Genomic DNA, 24,787 nt, shown 5'->3' with positions numbered 1-24,787 from the left:
TCGCCTGGGAAGCCTCGAGCTGGATCGACCGTCCGTGTTGAAACCGCGAGCTCGATCAACCGACTACGTTGAAACCGCGAGCTAGATTGACCGATCACACACACACGCACAGACACCGGCACACACACCGGCACACACAACAGGACACACACAGACACAGCGAAGGCGGGGGTCCAGGGAAAGCGGGGGAGCGCTGTCTGCGCGATGAAGAGGAAGGTAAACGGCTGCCACAGTGTACGGTAAGTCCTGGAGAGGGGGAGAAGGAGTGGAGACACTTTTAAGAAGTATAATGAAGTTTGGCGGGAATTTTACCTACCGGTCGGTTTTCTATGGTCCTGAAAACTCAAATGAGCCAATCAAAATGCCCAGGCAGCGAAGGAGATTGCCTACGGCTGCCCTCGACTGCCTTGTAACTAAATAGCGACTCCACTGCACTACGGGTCAAAAAGAACCATGCCGACCAATTTTCACTAGCGGAAAAATTTTCCGTGACATAGCTGAGGCCACGAGTATTCGGGAACTTCCCTCGAGCATGAAGGAGAGTTTCAGCGACCTCATAGGACCTCCTAGGACCACGTGTTGACCATGCTGCGAGTTTGAAGGTCAAAGACACTCTTCTAAACTCGCAGATTTGGTCGCCCAAGTGGGACAGCCCCTTTATTGTATTACAGTATCCTCCATAATGTTTGGGACAAAGACCCATCATTTATTTATTTGCCTCTGTACTCCACAATTTGAGATTTGTAATAGGAAAAAAATCACGTGGTTAAAGTGCACATTGTCAGATTTTATTAAAGGCCATTTTTATACATTTTGGTTTCACCATGTAGAAATTACAGCCTGTGTTTATACATAGTTTCCTCCCCCCATTCAGGGCACCATGATGTTTGGGGGACACGTGGCTTCACAGGCGTTTGTAATTGTTCTTGTGTGTTTTATTGCCTCCTTAATGCAGGTAGAAGAGAGCTCTCAGCTTTCTCTATTGCCCTTGCTCTTTCTGTCTTCTGTTACCACACCTTAGTCCAACAAAGATGCAAAAATCTCTGTCAGAACCCTGACGGTCTCCTCCCTTGGTTCCCTTTGTATTCTGAGTGTGTTCCCTTTGCGTGTGTATTCTTGTATCCAAATGCTACCCAATCCTCCTTCCTGATAAAGATCACGTGTGTGATTGCTGAGTGAAATATTTGAAGGCTCTCAATTATTTATTGATTTTTTGTTTCACTTTGCTATTTCAGAGAGAAGAAAAAGTCAAAGCTTGATGAGTTCACCAATGATTTTGCTAAAGAGCTAATGGAGTACAGAAAAATCCAAAAGGAGCGCAGACGTTCCTACTCCAGGTAATTGGTTGTAATGGAATCAATGAACAGTTTTAAGCCCATCATGCAGCAGGTTACAAAATGAAAGTTTGTTTCTAATATTCGTTTGGCCTTCAAACATAGGCATAAACCAATCAAACAGCTAGTGGAAACACAAGCATAGCAAAATGACATTCTCAAAAGAAATTAGAGTCCCATGTCACTTCGATTTCCTTCCCCAGTATATGTATCTTTTGGGAAATAGATATTCTGCTGCCCTCTCCATTTATCATGCATCAGAACTTTGCAACTGAGAAATACCAGGCATGGCTTTAGTAATCGGAGCAATGTCAATAGTTGGCTCCATCTTGCTGCTACTTTCTGATTTTTGAGCAGTTTAAATCGGGCAGTGTAAGTACATGAGGCGTTCAGGCTCTGCGATACATTTGCCTCCCCTACCTCAGATTTTTTTTAAGTTCCATTCCCTAATTTAATTCTTTCTCTGGTGTCGCTGACTCTCCACCTCATCAGTCTTGTCTCATGATCACTTCTCTGCTAATAGCGATGCCAATGCTCTCGTGCTTTAGAATTTTACTGACGATGTTTGTGGAGTTGAAAAGATCTAATTAGGATATTTTCAATTGCAGTTTTATAACTGCTGTTTTAACATTGGTTAGCACATATAGCAGAAGCTACTGTATGGTGAAGTAACTACGTGTCAGTGTTATGGCGAGAAAATACTAAGAGCTTCGGTATTGGAGCATGTCATAGAAAATAGGTGCAGAAGTAGGCCATTTGGCCCTTCGAGCCTGCACCGCCATTCAATATGATCATGGCTGATCATCCAACTCCGTATCCTGTACATGCCTTCTCTCCATACCCCCTGATCCCTTTAGCCACAAGGGCCACATCTAACTCCCTCTTAAATATAGCCAATGAACTGGCCTCAACAACCTTCTGTGGCAGAGAATTCCAGAGATTCACCACTCTCTGTATGAAACATAGCCATACATGTTAGTCACAATGTTTGCATGCCTGCAGAAGTGCTCGCCACAATAGGTGACTGGCCACAGTGCCAGTGCTTTCTACACATGCAAATTTAATTAGTTTTAGTTACAGAAACCAGACTAAATAACTGGTCTTATCAGCCATCAATGGAATTCATTTTTTGATATGCATCTTTTGTGTTGTTGAAATATCTCTGGACTCTTGCTTTTGTCTTGTTCATTTAAGACTACCATTTCAGGTGGGTGGCAAGGTGGCGCAGGAGTAGAGTTGCTGCCTTACAGTGCCAGAGACCCGGGTTCAATTCTGACTACGGGTGCTGTCTGCGCAGAGTTTGTACATTCTCCCCGTGACCTGCGTGGGTTTTCTTCCACACTCCAAAGATGTACAGATTTGTATGTTAATTGGCGCCAGTAAAATTATAAATTGTCCCGAGAGTGTATATGATAGTGTTAGTGTGAGGGGATCATTGGTTGGCGTGGGCCAAAGGGCTTGTTTCCACACTGTATCTCCAAACAAAAAACTTCAGTCCAATTTGCTAACCGCTCTTACACCCATATCCATCTCAGTCAGATAGACACAAAAAACTGGAGCAACTCAGAGGGACAGGCAGCATCTCTGAAAAGAAGGAATGGGTGATGTTTCGGGTCGAGACCCTTCTTCCATCTCAGTCAGGTTTAGCTTCAATTTTTCAAAACCTAAGCCGTAACTAAATTGGCATATCTCGAGAAAATTAAAAGTGGCATCATGAAATTCATTGATATAAGTTTACCACTGTTAATGGGCTACCTCCTTGAAGATTCACCTTGAGATTGTTGCTGCCTTGGTTATTCATTTTAAGCTGCTACATTTAATACTTAACCTGCCTTCACTTTCTGCTCAGGTCCCGGTCACGTTCATACAGTGGATCATCATTCAGTGGCAGCTCCTACTCGTATTCCAAGTCGAGATCTCATTCCTCACGATCTTATTCAAGATCAGTCAGTCGATCCCCAAGTCGTTCCTACTCAAGATCACCTTCATATCGAAGAGGCGGTGGAAAGAGTAGGGGTTATCGATCAAGATCCAGATCTCGTGGGTTTCATAGGTCCAGATCTAGGTCACCATCTTACAGAGGATATCGGTCTCGTTCCCGATCTCCAAATTACAAGCCCCATTCTCCTTACAAAAGGAGTGTTCCACAAGGTGAAAATGAGCGTGAGTTTTATGATCGTTACAGAGAACCACCACCACCGTTTGACTACAGAGAACTATATGATAGACCTCGTGATCCAAGAGATTCTTACGAAAGAGAGCGCTACAGAGAATGGGAGAGGCGATGCCGAGCATGGTATGAATATTATAAAGGTTACAATGGTGGTAATCAACCACGACCTCGTTCTCCCACAAATAAGGACCATTTGTCTCCTGAGCGCTTTGTCCCACCTGGCACCAGGCGTGACATTTCACCTCATGGTCGGGGCCGCAGGGACGAATATCCAACAGAGCAGTTACCTCGGGGCCGTAATGTAGGTGGTGCCTGCAATTATCCAGAAAAGTTCCCTTACAGAGAGACTCATGGTGTAAAGGAACTGAGAGGGTCAAAGGAAAAAGAAGTAACAAACCTTCGTCCTGACTCGAAAGGTACAAAGCACAAAAAACACAGGAAGAAGAAAAAGGATGAAACCGATCCAGTCAGTAATCCGGAGTCTTGTCGAGATGCAAAGAAGGCTGTGGAAACGGTAGGTGACGATAGCAAAGGAGCTGCCTTGTTTCTGCCACCCAGCAGAGACGATGCCACACCAGTGAGGGATGAGCCTATGGAAGGGGAATCAGTTGCTTATAAATCCATGTCTGACAAAGACAGGAAAGAAAAATCTAAATCTAATAAAATGGAAAAAGTGAAGCGGAAAGCAGAGAGCAGCATGCCCAAGAAAGAGTCCTCTGGTAAAAGTGCCAAAGCAGCGCAAGAGAAGCCGCCAGAGAAAGAGCGGGATAAGTCACCTCATAGTGAGCTCAGCATTAAAAAAAACAGGGAGGAATGTCCTGCCAAGGTCGAGTGTGTGAAAGTCCAGCCACTACCCAAAAGCGAGAAGTTTTTTCTGCCCAGGAAGCTGCAGCTCAAACTGGGCAGAGAGTACAAAGAAACAAAACCAGCAAAGGAGGAAAAGCAAAGAAAGGATTATCCCAGGGAGGAGACAAAACATGAGAAGCACGATAAAGCAGTCAACCGGGATGAAAAACTGAAACGGACAGTCAAAGCAGATGAGAAGCCAAGGCAGCCAGAGGCAAAGGCTGACAAGCGTAAGAGGAAAAGTGATGAAAAAGTGGCAGACAGAGAGCTTGGAACACCTCCAACTAAATCATCAAAAGTAGAAATATCCGAGGCTGCAAAACCTTCAGCGAAACCAAAGACCACGTCTGGTACTGAGAAAGCAGCCAGAGATTTTGTAGAATCATCTTTTGAAAATGAGACGGTCACTCCAGCAAATCTTCCAGTGAGGAAGATCAAAATAAATAGGGAGAGTGGAAAGAAGATTGTAAGTGGAGAATCTCCAGCTGCTCCGGAGGAGGCACCTGAGTTATCGGAGGTCAATGGCGGAAAATCCAAATCGGACAAAGTGAAAACCAAGGCGAGGAGGAAAGTGGCGGGGAATGAGATGACTGGTTCAGTCCTGGTAGATTATACAAGGTTAGCATGCTTCATGGTTTTTTTTTTTTATCATGCTTGCATTTGTTAATATCATGTAATCTGTTTTTTTGGGGAGCTTAGTAGGGCAGTGACTGTTTTTTTGGGAGCTTAGTAGGGCCCATTTTTTGATCATGTATTTCGTTATTGCAGTCACATTGTGACAAACCCTGCAAATTTGCACGACCATCATGAGTAATGTTGATGTTTTAAATTACCCCGCAATTATTGGGAATGTGAAGTATTGCAGTTGTAGATTTAGTTGTAAAGCAGGGTGGAAAATGTGCTCTATTTCTCCCTATAAAGTGTGAATTTCTGTTAATAGTTAGCATACTTTTTAACTGAAATTAGATTTGCTAAGAAAAGTAATCTTCAGTTTAAGAGTGCCACACACTTCATCGTCCAAAGTTGCACAAACTGACCTCATGTTCAATGTCACTGCCTTCCCTCGGCAAGCTCATGGCGCTAACCCTGCCGGTTGCTATGAGGTGTTATATTTAATCTGTGAGGTAAGGTGTTGTCTTTTGGGAGCACTAACAGAACCTACACAGTGAACCGTAGGGCTCTGGGGAGTGTTGTAGAGCAGAGGGATCTGGGAATACAGGTAGGAAGGGTGGTCAAAAAGGCTTTTGGAACATTGGCCTTCATCAATCAGAGTATTGAGTATAGAAGTTGGGATGCTATGTTGCATTTGTATAAGACATTGGTGAGGCCGCATTTGGAGTATTGTGTTCAGTTTTGGGCACCATTGTATAGGAAAGATGTTGTTAAGCTGGAAAGGGTGCAGAGAAGATTTCCGAGCATGTTGCTAGGACTCAAGGTCCTGAGCTCCAGGGAGAGGTTGAGCAGGTTAGGACTCTTCCTTGGAGTGCAGGAAGATGAGCGGTGATGTAATAGAGGGATACAAAATCATGAGGAATAGATCGGGTAAACGTACAGACTCTTGCCCAGAGTAGGGAAATCGAGAACCAGAGGACATATGTTTAAGGTGAGGAGGGAAAGATTTAATAGGAACCTATTAAAGGGGTAACTTTTTCACAAAAAGGTGGTGGGTGTATGGAACGAGCTGCCAGAGGTAGTTGAGATGGGTACTATTGCAACGTTTCCACGCCTAAATATTCTGTGTTGGAAGGAACTGTAGATGCTGGCTTACACCAAAGAAAGACAAAATGCTGGAGTAACTCAGCGGAACAGGTAGCATCTCTGTATAAAAATAATGGCTAACGTTTTGAGTTGAGACCCTTCTTCAGACTCTGTCTTGCTTGCACGTACTCTCCACAGAGCACTTGCACCTTCACACGGCTGCTCCCATCTGGCAGTTCCATTAGTATATGCTTGCTTTTTAAGCACCACCTTGGAGCATTCACTCCGAGTGCTAACTGTTTACAGCTGCAAAATTGAATCTTCCCACATCACGTGTGTGTTGAATCTGCCTTTATAAATGTTGGCGAAATGGAAATATGTGATGAATACATTAAGCCTGGCCTTGAAGATCATGGTGGATTCTCTAGTCCTGCACATCCCGATTTCTAAAGAAGGTTTCCAAGGGCTTTTCTTTCAATAGTAAACCAAATACATCCTGAGAGTTTAGGTGGAGTCTGAAACCACAGTGCCAACATTCAATTTCCTTTCTGCGTTGGGGTTTTCTGTGGGAAGACGAAGTAAGGTCAATCTATGGGTGTGTGCCATGCTTCTCTTGAACTGGAGGGGTCTTTAAGTAGCCATATGTGGGAATTCTAACTGTTAATGTGATGGGTAGCATTACAGACAGTAAAGGGATAATTATACTTTTTATTTACCACTCCCAGCACCAGTTCTGCAGGAGGGAGCCCCATGAGAAGAGCTGAAGAGAAGTTGGATGCAAAGAAGACGGTGATTAAGACTATGGAGGAGTACAACAGTGATACCAGACCCCCAGCTGAAGATGAAATTGTCATTGTCCAAGTCCCTCGATCCAAGTGGGAGAAGGAGGACTATGAGACAGATGAAGATGAAGGAAGGGCGGCGGCAGCAGCAGCAGCAGCAGCAGCAGCAGCAGCACTAAACCTTGTAAAACTTGCCAATTCTGGGCAAGGTGTGAAGCCTACAAACCCAACAAAGCAAACTGATAAAGATGCTGTTCCTGCTGAGAAACCTCAAAAAAACATTAAGGATCTAAATGTGGAGGAGCCTCAGCAGGATGCTGTAACACCTGGAAAAAGTGTGATGCTGAATGAGAAAGTTGCAAAGATCAAAGATAAGGAGCAAAGTACGATGGACAGAGAGGTTTTGGACAAGAAGAAAGCAGCTATTCAGCTTGACAAGCCAGCGGTTGCAGAGCGGGATATTGAGGCAGCAAATGGAAAGCATCTTGCTTCAGCTGCAAAAGAGCGGCAGGTTGAAAAATTAGAGCCAAATAACCGTGGTGCCTCAAACAAAGATTTGATTCCTAACGTTGACAGTAAGACAGACGGCATCAACAGGCACATCCCACTCACCAAGCAGAGGGAGGAGCGGGGCCGCGATACAAGGAGGCGAGATTCCCCCAATAAGGGTGAAGAGCTGACACATGGACAAAAGGGAAGAGAACAACAGACAGAAAGCAGAAGAGGCAGTACCGAACCCAGGAAAATCGATCACCATCCTGAGAAAGACAGGAAACCACAAACGACCCCAAGAAGTGGATCGGAATCGAGGTCTGGTATTGAAGAAGTAAAATCGGTCTCCTCCAGCCGAGGCAAGGAAAAACCTGCCTTTGAAACACGGAGCAGCAAGGACAGGCAAGTAAGTGGGAATAAGTTGGCCCATCAAACTGAAATATCAACTGAAAAGAATGAGCAGGAGCTTTGTGTCGGGCGGGGTGACAGGGATCATGGTCGCCCCCGGATGCCAGGTTCTCTCTGCCGTTCGAACCGACTCTCCCGGCACTCCTTGGATCTGGCCAGAGAAACAGACGAGGCTGCCTTTGAACCGGATTATAGTGAAAGTGACAGTGAAATTGAAGCAGAGCATACAGTAAAGGATGGAAAGGATACAAAACAGATCACAAATGAACTGACAGAGGTCAAAGGTGTGTCTGTGGGCTCCAGGAGTAGTGTCCCTAAAATTCACACCCAAAGCAGCCCTAGTTGCAGCCACAGCCCAAGTGAGAGTCAGACACGCAGTCACAGCAGCAGTGCCAGCTCAGAGGACACACAGGATAGTAAGAAGAAAAAGCGAAAAAAGGAGAAAAAGAAGCACAAAAAGCACAAGAAACACAAAAAGCACAAGAAGCATCTCGGTGTTGTATTAGAGCTGGACAAAACTCAAAAACACAAACACAAAAAGAAAAAGTCCAAAAAAGGCAAAGACAAAGATAAGGACAAAGACAGTGACCAAAAGGTCCGATCATCTGTCATTGTCCGAACAACAGAAACGGATTAGACAGATGTCTGCATTGTTTGGTCAGACTCTGCAGCAAGTATTTGGAAGCTTTGTAAATATTCACTCAGACATTGCTATTCTGCTCTGAGTCTACTGAACTACTATTCTGGAGATTTTGTTTTCTGTAATATTGAGGGTTTATAAATTAGCAATTTTTGTACAGAATTATGTTTGACCGTGAGTGGTCAGATTATGCTGCAGCATTTTTAAGTGAACTATAAGACTACACTGGGAACTACTGTGAAATTTTCACTGAACTTTTTTTTATAGCTGTGTATACAAGCTGACAGTGTAATTAATGTAAATGTTTTGCTTGATGATTTGCAGTACAAAGCCTCACTGTCATCTTTTGACTGAATAAATTTTCATTGAATTCATTAGTCTCTTTAAATACTGGTCATTGTGTTTTTCCCATTTCCAGTTAACAAAGCTAACCAAAATACTCAGGGGGAAAAAGAAAAATCTTATCACATGATTATATTTTTGGTTGGTAATACCGTGGATTTCTGAGCATTGTTAATAATGATGTCGTGATTCTCTCTCCCATTCTTGTGTTTTTTTTACTGGTTCAGTGATTAAGGCTGTGGGCCGGGGAGCTTTTCGTTCAGGTTCGTGACCCAACTCGCGGAACTACCTAAATTTTTAACATATTGTGTAAAAATATTAAATAAATCATACCTGAAACTCGTCAAGACCAAAACCTGCACATTTTTAAGAAATATGAGAAAAACCTCAAATTTTCTAAGTAGTAATTGCCCAATCGATGCACGTTTGACATTGAGGTCGGACGCAAATTGACCAATCCCGCGCTTTGTTTTATGGTCGCTAAGCAGCGAGGACCCTGGGATCATGGCTGCCTCCTCATTACATCAAAACGTAATTGTTTCCAAGGATAAAGGTAATGCTCACCTTGCTGATAATTTTGTTTTTCAATTGATTTATCTTTATAATGTTAACTTAAATAAAAATGATAAATAACAAATGTAGAGCTAGGGTTAGGATTAGGGTCAGTCTGTCGGTCGGGCTTGTCGGTAGGCTGATGGATGCTGTGGAGGATCGATCGGGCCTCCGGTGGGTGGTGAGAGCGGTTGGTCGGGCCGGGCCTCCGGTGGGTGGTGAGAGCAGTCGATCGGGCTGGGCATCTGGCGGGTGGTGAGTGTTGGGCCAGGCCTCCGGTGGGTGCTGCGAGGGGTCAGTTGGGCTGTCAGGCTGCCGGTGTTGCAGAAAGCGTGCGGGCGGTCTGACGGAGCCGGCGCCATGGGGGTGCTGAAGGCGGGCCGGGCGGCATGCAGGGCAGTGCTGCTCCCCACCATCACCACCACCAGAACGGCATGCTGGCCGAGGTGGACACGCTGCGGGTCCACACGTACGGAGCCCGCAGCCGGTCCCAAAGCGGCTCCAGCTCCAGCCGTGGGCAGTTCTGGAAGGGGGGCGGGTTAGGGTTAGGCATTTTCCTATCAGTGGAAGATGCCTTAGCCTTCCCCCAGCCTGGCACTGCCCCAGTCCCACTTTAGCCGTGACCCCCACTCTGCACATGGCGGCAGTCTCATTTTTTTAAAAAAAATCATAATTATATTCATTATATTATTTTATATGATAATACATAATTATATATGATTACAATCATATTCGCAAGTTATATAATATATATATATGGTTTAAAGAGACTTAGGCTGTGGGTCGAGCATCAAAAATGTGTCTAGAAATAGGATTTCGTGACCCAAGTCACCAAACTACATGAGATTTTCCACAGATTTGGATGAAATATAATTGAGAAGGATGTCATAACTCGTCATTGCTGAAAGTTGCACATTAATTAATTAAACTAATTAGAAAATGAGATCGGGAAAATAAGCGCCATCTAGTGGCCAATGCGCGTATTACACCATGGGCAGCCTATTTCCGTGTTGCAGTCCATTTAAACTATATATTATTATACCAATATATATATATGTAACCTGTAAATATGAATAATCATAATATGATGAATATAATTTTGAGTGTGTTTTTTTAATGACACTGTCGCAGATGTCCTGCTCCTGAACCAGCCTAATTAATGGGTTAGGGCAGTTCTTGTGGGTTCCTTCCTTTACTGAACCCCACTGACTGCCAGTGTGCAGAGTGGGGGTGACGGCTATAGTGGGACGGGCAGTGCCAGGCAGGCATGTTCCAGTCGCTTTAATAGGAAATTAAATGAGACTGCAGCAGATGTCCCAGGTTTTAAGGGCTCATGAACCAGCCTAATTAAAGGGTCAGGACAGATCCTCTAGGTTTCCCCATTTACTGAACCCCGCTTACTGCCAAAGTGGGGAGAGTGAGGGTAACGGCTATAGTGGGACAGGCAGTGCCAGGCAGGCATGTTCCAGTCGCTTTAATAGGAAATTAAATGAGACTGCAGCAGATGCCCCAGGTTTTAAGGGCTCATGAACCTGCCTAATTAAAGGGTCAGGACAAATCCTCTAGGTTTTCCCATTTACTGAACCCCGCTGACTGCCAAAGTGGGGAGAGTGGGGGTGACGGCCATAGTGGGACTGGGGCAGTGCCAGACCTGTAAGAGACCTGTCTTATTTCTGATGTAAATGTCACATCCTGGCCAAGAATTGAATGCTCTGATGTTTACTCGATGAATATTCATTTTAAGCTACAATGGGCTTATTTTTTTGTTATCGCCCCCCCCCCCCCCCCCCCCCCCCCAGATGGTGCCTTTGCAAATGAGGGCTATTACCTTTAACCTAAAATAACCCTAAAAGTGTTGCATCTCTAGTTTGTGTGTGCCTTTCAAACATGTATCTGTGGCTGTGTGGATGGATGTATGTGTGCATGTATGTTTGGATGTGTACATGTATGGATGTATGTGTGCGGATTTATGTGTGTTTGCATGCATGGAAGTGTGCGTATGTATGTATGTGTGGATCGGTGGGTGGATTGTCGCAGTCATTCACCGGCACGCCATTATCATAAGTAATTCACTCATTGTTTAAATAATTTGACCAAATAAACAGTGAAACGATCCACATTAAAATAAAACTTTATATAATCATTTTTTTCCACAATTTATTTATTTTGTGTACTTTGAACATTTACAAATGATGCAATGCGCTGGTAGGACATGCCTACGGTCAGTGTGCTCGACAGTTGCTGTTTGTTGACTATGACTTGTCATGGATCGAAGCAGTCTCTTTGGGGCCGGCTCATCTGCTTCACCATCAGGAACTGCCTCTTGAGGTGATTCACCTGCTTCAGGCTTTTCAGCGTCTTGAACTCAATTGAAAGAGGAAAAAGAAAACAAAAGGAATGAAAAGTAAAATAAATCAACATCCTCAAATATATCTTTTCATTTTTCAAAGTAACATCATATGACCATAAGTAAAAAGATTTGTTGTTTGAGTCCTATCATTACTTTTCTTCCTTCTAGACATTGCTATCGCTCAATTTATTGTTGTTATGTTGCAGAAGCACTCTGCATGATAACCCGGGATACACTGCTGCCTCCTAATAATAGAAGATAATATGTGTCAGGGTGTATTTTACTTCTTTTCATGTTTCATATTATGTAAGACAATATCGACATATCAATGAGGAAATTAAACATGTATGCATGTCCAGGTAGATGGGATGGCAAGTCTGCAAATTATCAAATTAGTGTTCATTAAAGTACTGAAAAAGTGTTTTGTGTGGACAGGCTCTGAAGAGTGGAGGGGCAGAAGCTGCAGGAAAAAAAAATCTCATTACTTAGGTCTGCATGGACTTCGATTCATAAAATGTCAATCTCTTCTTAATGTCAATGAGACTGACATGTAATTTACAGCCATAGATAAGACTTCAAGTTCAAGTGCAGGAGCAGAGGGTGCAGAATAGCTAGATAAAGAAACATCTCATAGTACCTAGGTCTGCATGGACTTCAATTCATAAAGTGTCAACCTCTATTTAATGTCAATGAGACTTACACTGTAATTTACTACAATTGATAAGTTATTTCAAGTTTCAGTAGAGGCTACAGAAAAAAAAAAATCATAATCATTAAGTCTGCATGGATTTCAATTCATAACATTTAAACCTCTTAATGTTAATGAGAATAACACTGTTACCATAGAAAAACTAGTTCAAGTTCACATATCACCAATTCATTTCTACAGAAAAATCAACCATTTCTGACCATTTCTCACTGCAATGGAAGCCTATAAATAGCGATCGATATCCCTCCGTTTTTCTCCCGTTGTCGGGGTCTGAAAACGGCCGCTACAGACGGCACTATGTACAGATTCCCCCCCGCCCGCGGAGATGATCCGCGTTCGCGAATCGGCCGCTTATTAATTGAGACCGCGGCTTCACTTTACCGCGAGTACCTAGGCCCCGCGATTGGAGCACTTTTTCCCGGTAAATTATCACAGGCAGCTCCGAGATTAGCTGTTAAAGACTTATTACTCTACAACAAGCTGGCATTAGTGAAAATGTTTAATTGACTGTGTAATGGAAACATAGTTTAGGCCCTCAATTTCATGAATGAATGAATGAAGTAAGTGAATGAATGAATTTATTCACATTATAAAAGGGTGCAATTAAATTAATGAAACTCCATACAGATAGATTTTCATAAATTCAGACTTTAGATCTTACCTTTCAGTTAGAGTTGATTCCTGGCTCTTAATCTTTGTGTTCCAGCACATCAGCGACTTGCTTTCAAGGCTTTCTACTACTTCAATCCACTTAGCAGCACTTTCTTCAGACTTTTTAATGCTTTTCTCACTAAATACAATTACCTTGCTGCAAGTTTCCACGACATTTATTCCACAGAACAACAAATCGGAATCTCCAGTAAAACGCATCTGCAGGGGCACCGCGTGTTGGCCAACTGGTAGACAACTCAATGTTAAACCTGCTTTGATTGGACTAAAAATTACCCGAAATGTTTCATTTTTTTCTCTAATTTAATAAAAAATGTGCAAGTCTTGTTCATAACGAGTTTCAGGGGTAATTTATATTAAAAAAATTACACAATATGTGAAAATTTCATATAGTTTGGTGACTTGGGTCACGAAACTGCTGAATAAAGCTCCTCGACCCACAGCCTAACTGCAACAAAGAGATTACTCCCCATGGTGTAATATGGGCATTGGGCACTAGATGGCGCTTACTTTTTCGATCTCATTTTTTAATGAGTTTAATTACTTAATGTGCAACTTTTGGCACTGATGAGTAATGACTTCCTTCTCAATTATATTAAATCTAAATCTGTGCAAAATTTCATGTAGTTCCGAGACATGGGTCATGAAAGTTGATTTCTAGACTCATTTTTGATGCTCGGCCCACAGCCTAATTCCAAGATAAGATGGTGTGTTTCTTGGAGGGAAATCTGGTGGTAGTGTTCCCATAAGGTGCAAGGTATGGATTTGCATTTTAATAGCTGGTACACATTGTAGCCACTGTGTTGTGCAGAGAGTTAATATATAAGATGGTGGATGGGGTGCAAGTTAAGAGGGCTGCTTCACTGTTTGAAAATCCTTCAGAATTGTTGAAGCTGAATTAATCCAGCAGTGTGATACTGCCTGAGAAACTGCATGTCCCTGACCCATGAATTATAGATGGAGGGAAAGGTTTGAGGAAACGGGAACTGAGTACTCTTTGGGATACCCAACTTCTGACTTGTCTTGAAACCATGGTATTAATGTGGCTAGTGCAGTTAAGTTTCAAGAAATGTGGCCACTCAGGGCTATTGATGCTGGGAGTTGTGATACCATTAAATGGCACGGGCATTGTTCTCTTAGAAAATGTTAGTGACTGATACTTATATGCTGTCAATTATATTTCCCACCAAGAAGCCACTGCCTAAGTATTTATTTAAGAAGGAACTGCAGATGCTGGAAAATCGAAGGTACACAAAAATGCTGGAGAAACTCAGCGGGTGCAGCAGCATCTATGGAGCGAAGGAAATAGGCAACGTTTCGGGCTGGGATGAAATGTGAACAATGAAGACTGCCGTAGTATTAATGAGAATGATCAGTAAATGCCAGCACCTTCAGTGTGCAGAAATATCTACACATATTGTTATGGAAAATATGAGACTCAAACTGAAGGGAAATAATCCTGTTCTATGTTCTTATGAACAGAGACAGAAGGATAATCTTCCAAAAACAGTGTTTATTCAATGAAACGCAGTGAATTTATTCCCTCTTGGGTGCACTGATTTTCGAAACATAGTTTACCTGAGATTATCCAAATCTGTGTAAATGTTTGAGGATTCTAATTGAGCATTGCACACAGTTTGAATTGAATTGCAATAATTTATATCGATGGCCAACTTCTAGTATATATTTTGGAGCTAGATGCACACATGTCATCCTTCAAGGATCCCCACTGTCCAGTCCATGCTGCTTTCTCGTTGCTACCATTGGGCAGAAGGTACAGAAGACTCATATCTACTAGGTTCCGAAATCTTGTTAGGATGTTATGTTACATGTTGGCTGGATCACATTTAGATCATTATGTTCATCTTTGTGCATCCTGCAATAAGAACCATGTTATACTGGAAAGAGTGCAGAGAAACTTTACAAGGATGTTGCCAGCACTTGAGGAGCCTGTGCTTTAGGGAGAGGTTGAGTAGGCGAGGACTTCTATTGCTTGCAGCGCAGAAGACTGGGGGTGACCTCATGATCTTGTTAACCTCTATGAGGGTAATTGATAGTGTGAATGGACAGTCTTTTACCCAGAGTAGGGGAATCGAGAACAAGATTTAAGTTGAGAGGGAAAAGATTCAATAGGAACCTGAGGGGGCAACATTTTCACACAGGTGCATATATGGAACGAGCTACCTGCGGAGGTAGTTGAGGGTAGGTACTATAACAATTTAAAATACATTTGTACAGGTGCATGGATAGGAAAGGTTTAAAGGAATATGGACCAAATGCAGTCCGGTGGCACTAGTGTTGACAATGCACCGTGGTCATCACGGGGAAGTTGAGCAGAAGGGCCTGTTTCTGTGCTGTATGACACGGATTTCTTGAACTGACCTGGACAAACCCTAATTCTGCCTTAGCAATGGTACACTACGGACCACTACATTGGACTTTTTTTCTAATTGTTTTGCACAGTCTTCACTTTTTGTGGATATATATATATATATATATATATATATATATATATATACTATGTTCTTTTAAAGTCTTTCGATTTTTTAAACTTTAATCAGTAATAAGTTGAGAAATAAAATGCCTTGTTAGGAGTGAAACAGCCATTCACATTCCTCACCATACTTAAACCCTTGAACAGAGGTCATACAAGAATGGGTTAATGTACTCCTGGTTATTCTGATGAAGTTCAGAGCAACCCTAGCTAGAGGGAGAGTGTTAATACCTGTGAGCTGACAGGGTGAGCTATGAATCTTACGAAGTTGTGAAAACCGGAGGAGCAGAGGTTTGTAATGGAAAGGGAAAGTGTTATCGGGTACATCCAAGAGTTAGTAAAAAGATTGCATGAACTTGCATGAACTTAAGAATGAGGTGATCGATCAGTAGAGGATCAAATATTGTGAAAAGGAGAAAGTAAGCAGTGAAGATAAAATGTCGCTGAACGGAGATCGGGTAATGGTTAAAATCCTTCCGAAAGGGGGCTGTTCTCCAGCCCCGGTGGGAGGGACCATATAGTGGCAAGAGAAACATGTGCCCTAGTGGACATGAGGGGGACTACTAAATGGAAAAATTGGACTGGGTTGAAATAGTATTCTGTGGGTCATGGGTTAGTGATGACCCCGAAAGAAGGAAAAGTAACCTTTGTTCCCCATTCCTGGCACATTTGGGTAATGCTTAACCTTATAGGGTTGGACATTCTGGAATGGTACTCTACACCTACAAGGGAAGTATTCTAATATTTGTTAAGAAAGCAGTTATTGGTGGGAGGGAGGGGGCAGGAAGGGATAAAACATGTAGAATTCAAAGAGGGCCAGTGGGATATGCAACATGGCTATCCACACCTGATATGATAGATGTAGCAGAATAATTCAGAGCTGAGAGAGAAGATAGAGATGATACAGGGAATACAGCAGCTATATTGATGCCATGATATTGAGTAAGGCTGACGGGGGAACAGTGCAAGTATATCTTAAGGAAGTTAAAATGCTCAAACCATATGCGGGGGCAATAAATAGAACGTTAGAGTGAGTAAGATTCCTCAGGAAGAGCATAGGGAACAGTGTGGTGTTTATTCCAACGTGTTAAGTGGAATGGCATTCCAGTTAGCCAAGCACCAAGTTCCCAATTGGAAATTGAAACAATGGAGTCAAGACATGCAACCTGACTGTCACCTAAGATCACTGACCAGAATCATGTGGATCACATGCTAAGATACTCGTAACATATATTAGTGGAGTTCTCCATGTTCCACACCAGCTGAAGATCAAGACTTTTATCCTATACCAGGTGCATAATATTGGACAATATAAACAGGGAGCTTGGATAACTGTAAGCAATGCTCCAGACCATGCTCTAATTGATGAAGAACCAAGGAGCAACAGATTGGACAGATTTAATCAAAGAGGAAATCACTGAGCCTGTCCAGTAATAATGAATATGATAAGAGTCTGGTTGTTGACACATTATAACGGTTGATATAATAATTGATATAATGCTGCTTTTACGAGTGCTGATATATCGCTGGGAAAATATTATGTTTCTATCCCTGCTAAATGGTCGGAAGTGTACTCTACCTGGTAATAACCCAGGGTCTTACAAGACATCACTATTGGAGACAAGAAATTGATGGTAGGTACACAAAATTGCTGGAGAAACTCAGCGGGTGCAGCAGCATCTATGGAGCGAAGGAAATAGGCGACGTTTCGGGCCGAAACCCTTCTCAGACTGATGGGGGGTGGGGGGGAGAAGGAAGGAAAAAGGGGAGGAGGAGGAGCCCGAGGGCGAGCGGATGGGAGGAGACAGCTAGAGGGTTAAGGAAGGGGAGGAGACAGCAAGGACTAGCAAAATTGGGAGAATTCAATGTTAATGCCATCCGGACGCAAGGTCCCCAGGCGGAATATGAGGTGCTGTTCCTCCAATTTCCGCTGTTGCTCACTCTGGCAATGGAGGAGACCCAGGACAGAGGTCGGATTGGGAATGGGAGGGGGAGTTGAAGTGCTGAGCCACCGGGAGGTCAGGTTGGTTATTGTGGACTGAGCGGAGGTGTTCGGCGAAACGATCGCCCAACCTCCGCTTAGTCTCCCCGATGTAAATCAGCTGACATCTAGAGCAGCGGATGCAGTAGATGAGGTTGGAGGAGATACAGGTGAACCTTTGTCGCACCTGGAACGACTGCTTGGGTCCTTGAATGGAGTCGAAGAAATTGATGGTACCATCAGATGAAAATTTGGTAACAGTAAATTTGGTTGTACTACATTCAAATAAATTACTAATCGATTCAGCTTCATGATCATGAAATACATCAGAAAAGTTAGTTTACAACACATTATTATCAATTACATTTTAGTTAGAGCCCAATGTATGGTAAATATCTCTAGATTTGATAACACTGAATTAGGCTGTTGGCAGTAAGCAGCATTCACTTCCATGAATCTAGCAACAACTTTTCAGGACAAGGTTCTACAATCAAATAAGTGACTCCAATCAAATCAGCTTCATGAGATGCATCAGAAATGTTAGTTTATAACACTTTCTAACTAACTGTATTTCAGATGCCTCCTGCATCTGATCACACTTGCAGTACTGTGTTGCAGTTCTGGTTGCCCAGCTCCAGGAAGGATATCATTCAGTTGGACAGGGTGCAATACAGATTCACCAATACTTTACGTGGGCTTGCAGTTAGATGGAGAGGTAGGATAAGCTGGGCCCTTTTACCTTTGAGCATAGGAGGCTGAGGCGTGATCTTATATGTATATGAGATCACGCTGGGTATAGATAAAGTTTTCCAGGGTGTTCTAAATGGGCGTAAGATGAAATAGTTCATGATAGAGTCCATTGGCATTGGTTGTTTGATTATAATGCCTTCTGAAAAGTTAAAGAAATTACTGCTATTTAGTGCAGTCCAATTTGATGGTTATAATGCAGAATAGTGGTGTTTCATTCAACAGCTATTAAATAAAAAGCATACAGTAGTAGCTCAATGTAAACAACCTTACTGGATGTAGTCCATGATACTGTTGATTGGTATCAGCTGTTTTGATACTGAAACCTTGCCCAGAAAAGTTATTGCAAAGTTAGTGTTAATGAATGCAGCTGGCTGCAAACAGACCAATTTTGAGTTTCCAATACAGAAGTTGTTTCATGAAACAGCCCTTAATAAAAAAAGCACTATTAAATAGCTGAACAGAGTGGTGCAGCTGGTAGAGCTGCTGCCTCACAATGCCAGACACCGTCTTGACCTCTGTGCTGCCCTAAGTATTTTCAATCTATTAATTCATAAACTGCAATTGTAAATGAATTAACTCTCAAAACCCATTCTTAACTGATATTTTTTAGCATGGACATATGGAAAATATTATGATGACTACTGTGGCTGAGAAAATCGATTTAAAATACTCAAAGGATTGCAAATGAACATAATTAGCAATGACTGAAAATGTATCTTTTTGTCTAGGTCAAGTCAACTTTATTGTCACGTCCAAAATTACGGTGAGGAACAATGACAATCTTGCATGCACCAGCTTCAACTGATGATGTCACAATGGCTCGGCTAGCAGTGATCAGCTTCACTGAAGATTTCATCCTATATTTCACAAGTTATTCGCAATTAAAGCTTTAAAAATGCCAATTTGCACTAGATTTTTGCATATTCTGATTCACATTTTCCCCCTCTAGGCAGAGAACATAAACATGAACATTTTATGCTTTATTTCTCGACTTATAACTGATTAAAGTTTTTTTAAATAGCCCCTTTCACCTGTGGAAAAAAAAGTTATCTGATCAGTCTATATATTATTTCTTCAATTGTACTATCTTGGCTTGGAAATATCTTTACCAAGTGGGTAAAGTGGTCAATCTGTATCTTTTATTTTGCTCATTCTGTCCCCATGGTTCGTTATTACTGCTTTTAGTACCCTCTCTTAATATGACAGTGCAAATGGAAGAATTTAGTCAAATCTGGGAGTTTGGATTTTTGTAAATGCCCAAATTTATGTCTCCCTGCAATCTACTTTCTCTCTTGACTGTTTGTCTTCCCTGAGAGTTCCCTAAAATCTCCTTTTTGTAAGATTGGGTCTGGCGTTATTGACCAGCACAGTACAGCATGGACCCTCATTTGCATTTTGCCAGACACATGCTGAACTTCAAGCACTTACACATTTGCTTTCCTGGAGACAGGAATCCTGACTGCTTTTTCCTCAGCGAGGGATGCTATCCTTTACCCAAATACTTTTTATTAGTCAACTATAGTTTGTACTATGGATTTCTTGCACCCCCATTTGATGTCAGGACCTTTCTTACCAGTGGCCATCCTCAGTACATTGAGTATCCTACTGATATTTTATATTTTTAAACCACCTTTAAGTTTGTCACCAACATGTTGCCCTTGTGTCTGCCTCACTGCGTTAGTACCTGCCGTCTTATTTCTTCACCGATCTTGTCTAGTAAAGTCACCATGTTTTTCCTTTTTATTTATTTTTCTCCACTTTGTCCTTTTGATACTACAACTTATGGTTGCCCAACAGCTACACGGAATCTACTCAAACTATGGATGGTAAAATTAAAAATACTCATGCATTTCGGAGCCACATTGTTGAAGGTTGTCCTGTGTAGTCCTGCTCACTACGACAATTGTAGGAGGGAATTTTATGCTACATCCATACCCTGTATTTGCCTTTATTTACATAGAAAAACACAAAATAAAACAGCTCGTAGATCAGTGGTGAGTCTAGCATGTCGGTTTATTGAAGATCTTAACAGTGTGCATCAGGAAAAACTGAGGAACCCAAAGTGTTTCAAAGATTCACAGTACCTACAGCATTTTATATTCTCATGACACAATGGTGATGTGGATTTGAAATAAGTCATCATTAATCAATGTCTTTGTAACCTTTCATCTTTGTCTTTCCCCAGAATTCTCTAACCCACACTTCCTGAAAATCTCTCTCCCATAGATGTCAATCAGCTGTAATGTTAGGGTTGCAACGGATAATAACCTAAACAAAACTGCAAACAACTATACACCCTCAATAGATCAGGAAGCCTGCCATTCAGAGTATATTTGTTTTATTACCTTAAATTATTTACAACCCCTCAATCTTTACCCCACCTAAGCTAGCTGTACCATGAAAGCTAAATACATTAACAATTATTACCCTCCCAACATCCTATGTTGGCCATTTTACCCCATCCTGCTTTTGCCACCATGCAAGCTCTGGTGTTACACAGACTATAACATACTCCTCTTCCTCATAATTTCTGACAACAAGCACCTTGCCCTGAAAAGTTATTGCAAGATACATGGAGGCGAATGCTGCTTACTCAAATCGAATAATTCAGCGTTTCCAAAGCTGTGGAGTGATTGGCCATACATCGGACTCTTAACTAAAATGTAGTTAGTAATGTGTTGTAAACTATCTTTTCTGATGTATCGCATGAAAAAGAACCAATCGGAGTGATTTGTTTGATTGTAGCACCTTGCCCTGAAAAGCTATTGAAAGATTCATGGAAATGGATGCAAACTACAAACAGAAAAACTCAGTGTTTCCAAAGCTGTAGAGTGATTTTCTGTGTCTCAGCCTCCAACTAAAATGTAGTTAGTAATAACATGTTATAAACTAACCATAACCTCAGTGATACAACAAGGGGAGAGCAGTCCAAACCTATCATCAGACGCATCCAACAGCACGGGTCCAGTTGCTTGAGATCCTGGCCCTGGAAACAAACATGAATTGGTCAACCTGTCAGAGGAAGAGGGCAGAGAGGAAATGGATCGAGGCATTACAGACCCAGGAGTCCAATGGTCTCAACCACATGTTGGTCAAAACCAAAAACATAGACTGACTCCAAAAATAATCTACAGAAGGGCAAAGGACATGGCAAGTAGTTTTGGACGAGGGTAATGCAATTGTGGGCCTGAACAAAGTGGCAATAAATGGTGATAGCACATCTCAAGCAATGAGACCAGTGAGCACCAGAGGGAATGTGTCCCACTGCCCACAAAATTACACCCTAACCCCAAAGAAATACCTCCACGTAAGCCCATCATGTAGTAGTGAATCCTATGGGGTGTCAGAATACATTAACTACTACCTTAATCCAATGATACAGCAACACCCCAGTATATCAAAGACACCTACCACATCACCCCACAAATAGTAAACTCCCTCACTGTATCACCCATACTCTTTACCATGGATGTAGAAACCCTATACACAAACAGAAACAGCCATTCGGCCCATTAAGTTTACTCCATCATTCAATCACGGCTGATCTATCTTTCCCTCTCAACCCTATTCTATCTTCTCCCCATAATCCCTGACACGTGTACTAATCAAGAATCTGTCAATCTGTACCTTTAAAATATCCATTGACTTGATCTACAGAGCCGTCTGTGGCCATGAATTTCACAGATTCACCACTCTCTAAAGAAATTCTTCCTCATCTTTCTAAAGGTACGCCCTTCTATTCTGAGGCTATGGCCTCTGGTCCTAGACTCTCCCACAAGTGGAAACATTCTCTCCACATTCACTGGATCCAGGCCTTTCACTATTTGGTAAGTTTTAATGAGGCCCCCCCCCCCCTTATCCTTCTAAACTCCAGTAGGTACAGTGCCTTCAAATCCTCATATGTTAACCCAATCATTCCTGAAATAATTCTCGTAAACCTCTAATGGACCCTCTCAATGCCAGCACATCCATCCCCAGTTATGGGGCCCAAAACTGCTTCCAATACTCCAAATGCAGTCTGACCAGTGCCTTATAAAGCCTTAGTATTACATCCCTGTTTTTATATTCTAGTCCTTGAAATAAATGCTAACATTCCATTTGCCTTCCTTGCTACCGATTTGACTTGCAAATTAAGTGTTGAGGAATCCTGCACCAACATTCCCAAGTACCTTTGCACCTCCAATTTCACAATTCTCTCCTCATTTAGAAAATAGGATTTATTCCCACCACCAAAATGCTTGACTCCACACTTTGCTACGCTGTATTTCATCTGCTATTTCTCAGCCTACTGTCCAAGTCCTTCTACAGAGTCCCTGCTTTCTCTACACTACCTGCCCCTCCACCTATCTTCGTATCATCTGCAAACCAGATAAAGACCCCTTTATTGCCACTCTGCCATCCAGCCAACCTGCTATCCCTCTTCCCTCTGATACCATGGGCTCTCATCTTCTTTAGGGGGTGGGAGATTGCAACCTTCATGTTTCGACGAATGCAATCAACCTGGCGTGCACAATCAAATAAGATCAAATAGAACAAGTTGTCTGACAACTTTAGGCTGTGCATGCCATACACAAGAAGAAGTTCTTCTTTAGCAGCCTTATGTGCAGAATACATTGCAGAGGCCGTTACAGGCATATCTGCATTGTTAGCTACAGATGAAGTTCTGCAAGATCAGGGTGGTTAATGTCCTACTGCTAATTAACCACAAATTGTTCACTACTTCAAAGGAAGTCCTTCAATGCCTGCTTTACCGAGATACACTAGTTTCTATGTACATCTCGGATCACCAAACTAAGCAGAATGTATATCACTAAACCAATTTTTAATTTCTTGCTATCTTCCCAACCATAAGACAGAGATAATCAGTCAATGTGTAGGAAGGAATTGCAAATGCTGGTTTAAACCGAAAAAGCTGGAGTAACTCAACAGGACCGGCAGCATTTCTGGAGAGAAGGAATGGGTGACATTTCGGGTTGAGTCTAAAGAAGGGTCTCGACCCAAAACGTCATCCATTCCTTCTCTCCAGAGATGCTGCCTGTCCCATTGAGTTACACCAGCTTTTTGTGTCTATCTTCGATAATCAGTCATAAACTGGCCAAGATCTTTAAAAGGTGTCCCAATAAATATACAATTTGATAGTTAACCAGGAGGTCTGCCATCGTAGAGAAGTTGGAACCAAAACCAAAAACTGAAACTTCCCAATTGGCATAAATAAATGCCCCCAAACAACTCCCAACACTGCGACCAATGTTCAACATTTAATTGCCATATGCTGGTGTCTGGGTACCTGAAATAAACTTCAACCAGTCACTTCAAGACAAAGAGAAACTCCAGGACCACTAAAGGATTTTATCAAGACCAGAAAGTACATACGAACAGTTCCACTAGATACTTTAAAGTAGATACAGACCACATTAAAGATGGACACACAATGCTGGAGTAACTCAGCAGGACAGAAGGAATGGTTGACATTTTGGGTCGAGACCCTTCTTCAGACTGAGAATCAGTGGAGAGGGAGACATGGAAGGGTAGGGTGTGAAAACAACAGATAGAAGCATATGATGATCAAGGAAATGTAGAATGGTTCATTGTTAGTTGAGGTTGAAGGTGACAACGAGGCACACAATCAATAAAATTTAATCAGGAGGACAGTGAAACTATTTGGAAAACTAGGCTGGGGGAGGAACAGAGAGAGGGGGAAAGCAAGGGTTACTTGAAGTTAGAGAAATCAATATACCGCTGGGCTTTAAGCTGTCCAGGCGAAATATTAACTGGATGGAGATACAGCCCCAACAAAAAGTCAGGAATGTGGATGCAGTCTTTAAACTAAAGTGCACCCCAAGTTAAGAGAGGCAGAGGCCAGTTTGGAAAAACCGTTGTTAATCTTTAACAAACATTTATTCCCATTAAAACTCATGTGAGGATACTAAAAAGGGGCCTTGCCTTTGTACCAACTGCATTAATATGACCAATGATCTGCTGTGGACCAACTTTAAATGACAGCTAAGAATGCACATCGGCACTTCTACTTCCTCAGGAGTCTGAGGAAATTTGGCATTTCAAATTACTCTTACAAACATTTACAGATGCACCATAGAAAACATACTGTCGGGATGCATCACAACTTGGTTTGCGAACAGCTCTGCTCAAGATCACAGGAAATTGTAGAGAATTGTGGATGTAGCACAGTCCAGAGCAGACTCCCCACCATTCATCTCATCTACACTTCCCTATGCCTTGAAAATGCAGCCAACATAATCGTAGGCTTGTCTTACCCCAGTCACTCCGTCTTCTCCTTAGTCCTGTTGGGTAGGAGGTACAGAAACTGGAAAACAACTACCACCAGAAAGAAAGCTTTTTGCAGGCTCCTGAATGGTCTTTCCATAAGCCAGGGTACTGTCTGAATAACCTCTGCCCCATTGTAGACATTGGACTTTGTCTCTGGGAATGGTGTGCTACAATGCTGGGAATGTCTTCCCCTTTGCTGGAGTTTAGTTTGGCTTCATTGTATTTATGTATAGTATCATCTGATTTGATTTGATTGGTCAGCATGCAATACAAAGCTTT

General features: G+C 42.3%; 1 protein-coding gene across 2 annotated transcripts in view; it reads left to right on the top strand.

The window, feature by feature from the left end:
* Positions 1 to 8,761, top strand: part of rbbp6 (RB binding protein 6, ubiquitin ligase) — a 67,588-nt gene extending 58,827 nt beyond the window's left edge. For both annotated transcript variants that reach the window (XM_033040730.1, XM_033040729.1), the window contains 3 exons: positions 1,236 to 1,337; positions 3,184 to 4,971; positions 6,777 to 8,761. In XM_033040730.1, coding sequence (XP_032896621.1) covers positions 1,236 to 1,337; positions 3,184 to 4,971; positions 6,777 to 8,370 — 3,484 coding nt within the window. In that variant the 3' untranslated portion in view covers positions 8,371 to 8,761. The remainder of the gene's footprint in view (positions 1 to 1,235; positions 1,338 to 3,183; positions 4,972 to 6,776) is intronic.
* Positions 8,762 to 24,787: the final 16,026 nt, after the last annotated feature.

The sequence above is a fragment of the Amblyraja radiata genome, chromosome 22 (genome assembly GCF_010909765.2).
Source record: "Amblyraja radiata isolate CabotCenter1 chromosome 22, sAmbRad1.1.pri, whole genome shotgun sequence".
Lineage (NCBI taxonomy): Eukaryota > Metazoa > Chordata > Chondrichthyes > Rajiformes > Rajidae > Amblyraja > Amblyraja radiata.
Note: the sequence above shows the minus strand (reverse complement) of the source record. Positions and strands in the feature narration are given on the sequence as shown.